The 5,830-nt window shown below is 41.9% G+C and overlaps 1 protein-coding gene across 8 annotated transcripts in view; it reads left to right on the plus strand.

Annotated features, from left to right (window-relative positions):
• plekhm3 (pleckstrin homology domain containing, family M, member 3) overlaps positions 1–5,830 on the plus strand; it is a 117,641-nt gene that overhangs the window by 55,444 nt on the left and 56,367 nt on the right. For all 8 annotated transcript variants that reach the window (XM_043693284.1, XM_043693285.1, XM_043693283.1 and 5 more), the window contains one exon: positions 3,968–4,113. In XM_043693284.1, coding sequence (XP_043549219.1) covers positions 3,968–4,113 — 146 coding nt within the window. The remainder of the gene's footprint in view (positions 1–3,967; positions 4,114–5,830) is intronic.

The following is a 5,830-nucleotide window of genomic DNA, read 5'->3' on the forward strand; positions in this document are numbered from 1 at the left end:
CCACCCCACTCCAGCCTATCACCCTCACCTTGGCCTCCTTCCACCTATCGCATTACCAATGCCCTTCCCCCAAGTCCCTCCTCCCTACCTTTTATCTTAGCCTGCTGGACACACTTTCCTCATTCCTGAAGAAGGGCTTATGCCCGAAACGTCGATTCTCCTGTTCCTTGGATGCTGCCTGACCTGTTGCGCTTTTCCAGCAACACATTTTCAGCTCTGATCTCCAGCATCTGCAGCCCTCACTTTCTCATCACTACCATTGCCAGAATGTTAACAGGACCAAGAGTCTTTGAAGTATCCAGTGTCTCCAACCATTTCTTGATATCATGTGAAGTGTATCAGTTTGTGTATATATAGACTGGCTTTTTAGCAGTTGATAATGGCTTGCTAGGCTATTTCAGATGGCAGTTAAGAGTCAACCACATTATGGTGGATCTAAAATAACATGTAAAAGTGAAGTTGCTGTGAGATATTGTGTTACAGATAATCTTTATTAACTCACATACCAGTTTGCTATTTTCACTGTATTTCCACACCTTATCAGTCCTTGCTTACAAGCAATGTTTACCTCTGAATAAGTGTAGCATGCAGAACAATACCATCCCTATCAGGTCTCCACAAAACATTATAATATTAACCAGCCCTTACCAACCATCTCCTGGACCTGAATAGATTTCCCAATTAGTAAGTACCTGTTAAGTACCTTTTAACTGGGCCATTATCCCTGGAAGAAACTAACTGACAAAACAGCACTTCCATGAAATTGCATGAATGCATGAAACACCTGCCGGCAAATATTAAATAAATCTCACAGCCCAGCTCCAGTAACTAGTTTAATATTCTTTATTCTTATTAAGTATAGGTATGGTTTCTAGTTTACTTAGAGCATATAGGCCTAGTATTTTTACTAATATTTACTAACTTTAAAAGACAAAAAGGACTAACACTTCTTAATTATGCAGGCAGACTGGATAGACACTCTTAATCCCATCAGAAGTAGCAGGCAGCATTTAGCACGTTTTAACCCATCTCTGTCTCCCAGGGCAGAAGCCCTTCAAACCTTTGTGTAGTATAGATAAAAAAATGTAACACCATAGTAGTGGAATTTTAATATATGTAAGAACAGTGTATAAAGGGGCTCAAACTTGTGCTGGGATTGCTGAATAAAGAGGCTATTTTTGCCACTCACCGATTTTGGTCATTATTTGAACGTGATCCTGAAGCACCCCCGTGTCTCCACCCAGTTAGTCATAGAGATGTACAGCATGGAAACAGACCCTTCGGTCCAACCCGTCCATGCCGGCCAGATATCCCAACCCAATCTAGTCCCACCTGCCAGCACCCGGCACATATCTCTCCAAACCCTTCCTACTTCTTGATATCATGTGAAGCAAATCAGTTTGGCTATAGACTGGCATTTTAGCAGTTGTTGCAACTTAATGGCTTGCTAGGCTATTTCAGATGGCAATAAAGAGTCAACCACATTATGATGGATCTAGAATGACATGTAAAAGTGAAGTTTCCATAGACCCATCAGACCATAGAGCTGCTGGCTGTCTCATTGCTGTGTGTCAACAATCACCATGTAAGCCAGACCAGGTAAGGGTGGCAGTTTTCCTTCCCTACAGGGCAATAATGAAGCAGATGAACTTTAATGGCAATCAGCAATGTTTTAATGGCCACCATTAAACTTTTAATTTCAGATTTTATTGAATTCAAGTTTTATCATTTGCTGTGGTGGGATTTAAACCCACGTCCCAGAACATTACCTTGGTCTGTGAATTGCTAGTCCAGCGATAATAATCCTCTCCTGACCATTGCTGCACAATCTGTTACAAAGACAAATGCTCACTTGTGGACAGAGTTTGTGGTACAAGATCCTGATATTACTTCATGTAGTCACTGTACTGGAGAGAAGAGCGAGCAAGCTAGGTGTGGCCTGTTGTTGCTTCTATTTCGACTGAGGGTTCAAAGCTTTGTGTTTTTGGGACAGGGACACTTAAGAGTGGTGTGTGCACTTGACTGGTTTTTTTTTGGAATATCTCTTTGCAAATGCTGCCTTCCACAAAGTTGTCTTCAAAGTGCTTCTGTGGAGTTCTGCTCTTGTTCAATTAATTGTACATCCATCCCGTATGAATCCAGCTCGGAGCATTTGGTGGCACAGTTACTGAAATGGGAATGATGCAGTTATTAGCATGGCCTTGTTGAGGGGGGTGAGCTGTTAGTTGGTGCAGTGTTACATATTATGGCAATCGTGGAGATATTCGGTGACACATTAGCCTTTCACCTCCAGGACCTGTGTTGAAATCTATTGTGGACATGTGTAATAACTTCATAGGGGCAGTATAAATCCTGTTTCCAATAGATATAAAGGCCATTCCCAATTTGGAACGAGTTGGCAAAGATGTACAAAGCTATCACTGGTGCAGGAACCTGAAAAAGCAGGGTGCATGACTGGATCACTGTAGAGTGAACTGTAAATAAAACCAAACTGACATATTTTCCTATGGATGCATAATAATTGCTCTTTTTTTTGTAAAGGAAAATTGTATACGGTAGTAAATTAGAAAACCTGTAGTTTCTACATCCAATTCATCACTTTCTCTGAACAGTTAGCAGCTTCAACATTTGATACATGTAGTTCTTCCACAGCACAATAGTTGTGTTATTGTGAAACACTGTGTTAGAGAAAAATCACACTTTAGGAACAGTGCTTAAAGTGTTGGCGATGTAATTGTGTTGCAGCCAATACGCGTTCTAAAAGTTCACTCTTTAGAAACAGTGTCCCCAGTTCGTCAATCACGTTATGGCAAATTCGCTTCAATGAAATGTGTGTTATAGCAGAAATATCTTGACACCCATGGCTCAACAGAGTGACATTCTCACAGCTGAGTCTGAAGGTTGTGAATTCAAAGCTCACCTCCAGAGATTTACGCTTAAAATCTATGCTAACTCCCCTTTGCAATGCTGAGATGGTCACACTGCCATTCATACCAAGTTTTAGATAAGACATGAAACTCGACTCCTGTTAACCACCTTGGGTAGATGTAAAGTGTTCCATTTTAAATAAAGGCTGTTGTCCACAGTATCTTGGTTGATCAGCAACCAATATCACTGAAAAATATAATCTGGTCATTATGTTGCTGTTTGTGAGATTTGTCAGTGCACGTTGTCTTCTGTGTTTCATAGAGATGTACAGCATGGAAATAGACCCTTCTGTCCAATCCGTCCATGCCGCCCAGATATCCCAACCCAATCTAGTCCCACCTGCCAGCACCCGGCCCATATCCCTCCAAACCCTTCCTATTCAAATACTCATCCAAATACTAGCCTCCACCGCTTCCTCTGGCAGCTCATTCCATACATGTCCCACCCTCTGTGTGAAAGAGATGCCCCTTGGGTCCCTTTTATATCTTTCCCCTCTCACCCTAAACTTATGCCCTCTAGTTCTGGACTCCCTGACCGCAGGGAAAAGACTTTGTCTATTTATCCTATCCATGCCCCTCATGATTTTGTAAACCTCTATAAGGTCACCCCTCAGCCACTGACTCTCCAGGGAAAACAGCCCCAGCCTGGTCAGCCTCTCCCTATAGCTCAAATCCTCCAACCCTGGCAACATCCTTGTAAATTTTTTCTGAACCCTTTCAAGTTTCACAACATCTTTCTGATAGGAAGGAGATCAGAATTGCATGCAATATTCCAACAGTGGCCTAACCAATGTCCTGTACAGCCACAACATGACCTCCCAACTCCTGTACTCAATACTCTGACCGATAAAGGAAAGCATACCCAAAGCCGCCTTCACTATCCTATCTACCTGCCACTCCACTTTCAAGGAGCTATGACCCTGCACTCTGAGGTTTCTTTGTTCAGCAACACTCCCTAGGACCCTACCATTAAGTGTATAAATCCCTTCCTTTCATTATGGCAACTTGCATTGCAAGAATTCTCTTTTTGTTTTCAATAGGATGTCAGAGACCGGTGGGACTGTCCTATGGGAACGCAAAGGTATGTGCCTACAGTGGTTGGTACTATTGCCACACCTGTCATGTCGATGATGTGTTCCTGATCCCTGCTCGACTGGTTCACAACTGGGACACCGCAAAGCACAAGGTGCGTTGCTCCTTCTTGAGCTGCAACAACAACTCACATTTATATAGCACCTTTTTAATGTAAGGACTCCACAAGATATTTCCTCTGGGCTACATCGGGAGATATGGCAAGTGAACAAAAGCTTGGAAGTGTGTGGAGGAGAATCTGAAAGGTGGAGAGGCAGAAAGAGAGATTTAAGTAGGCAATCACACAACGTAGTACCAAGGCATATGAAGCACAACCAGCAATGATGGAGTGGTAGCAATGCGAGGATATATGAGAGACCCATAGTGGAGGAGCATAGACCGTTCAATGGTTTATTTTCTGTATGGCTGAAAATTTAAAAATCAAATCTGTGCTGATTTGGGCCCTAGTGCAGATCACTGAGAATATTGGCAATGGCTGCATGGAATCAGGACAGGCAGTACCAAATTTCATAGCAGCTTTATTAATTCTCGAGGTGCTATTTTTTTTCAATTTTTTTTTTGCTATACATTTCCTAATTCTCTCATCAGCTTCTCGTGATTTCTCTTTCATCTCTTTTGTGGAATCTGGGTATATAGGAAAGGTCAGCATTTGTGGCCCAACCCTAATTGCCCTTGAACTGCGTGTTCACAGAAACATAGAATATTCGAGCAGATATGTTGGCCATTCAATATGGTCATGGCTGGCCATCTAACTCTGTATCTGTTCCTGCTTTTCCCCCATACCCTTTGATCTCTTTAGTCCTAAGAGCTATATCTACTTCTTTCTTGAAAGTCTATGCTGTTTTGGACTCAACAGTTTCCTGTGGCAAAGAATTCCACAGGCTCCCCACTCCATTGGCGAAGAAATTCCTCCTTGACTCATCTCTGGTTATTGAACCTGGAACATCTCTAGTCTAGTCTGTCTGATTTATCTCCAACTCTTCTTAAACATGCCAAGCTATCAGGAGAGTTGTACAAAATAAAAGCAAATTACTGCAGATGCTCGAATCTGAAACCAAAATAGAAAATGCTGGAAAATCTCAGCAGGTCTGGCAGCATCTGTAAGGAGAGAAAAGAGCTGACATTTCGAGTCTAACTGACCCTTTGTCAAAGCTGAGTTGTACAGTTTCTTTTGAGAGAACATTGTATGAGCCATTGTACTAGGATGATAATCATGACTTGACATCAGCATTTTGAATTCATTTGGTATTGTAGTTCTGTGCTGTATCCTCTGAGAATATGAATTGGAATATTTAGTCCCAACAAGGCCAATTTTGACGGTATTAGGCAAGAACTTTCGAAAGCTGATTGGAGGCAGATGTATAATCATGACTTGACATCAGCATTTTGAATTCATTTGGTATTGTAGTTCTGTGCTGTATCCTCTGAGAATATGAATTGGAATATTTAGTCCCAACAAGGCCAATTTTGACGGTATTAGGCAAGAACTTTCGAAAGCTGATTGGAGGCAGATGTTTGCAGGTAAAGCAACGGCTGGAAAATGGGAAGCCTTCGGAAATGAGATAACAAGAATCCAGGGAAAGTATATTCCTGTCAGGGTGAAAGGGAAGGCTGGTAGCTATAGGGAATGCTGGATGACTAAAGAAATTGAGTGTTTGGTTAAGAAAAAGAAGGAAGCATATGTCAGGTATAGACAGGATAGATCGAGTGAATCCTTAGAAGAATATAAAGGAAGTAGGGGTATACTTAAGAGGGAAATCAGGAGGGCAAAAAGGGGACATGAGATAGCGTTGGCAAATAGAATTAAGGAG

This window comes from Chiloscyllium plagiosum, chromosome 7 (assembly GCF_004010195.1).
Source record: "Chiloscyllium plagiosum isolate BGI_BamShark_2017 chromosome 7, ASM401019v2, whole genome shotgun sequence".
NCBI lineage: Eukaryota > Metazoa > Chordata > Chondrichthyes > Orectolobiformes > Hemiscylliidae > Chiloscyllium > Chiloscyllium plagiosum.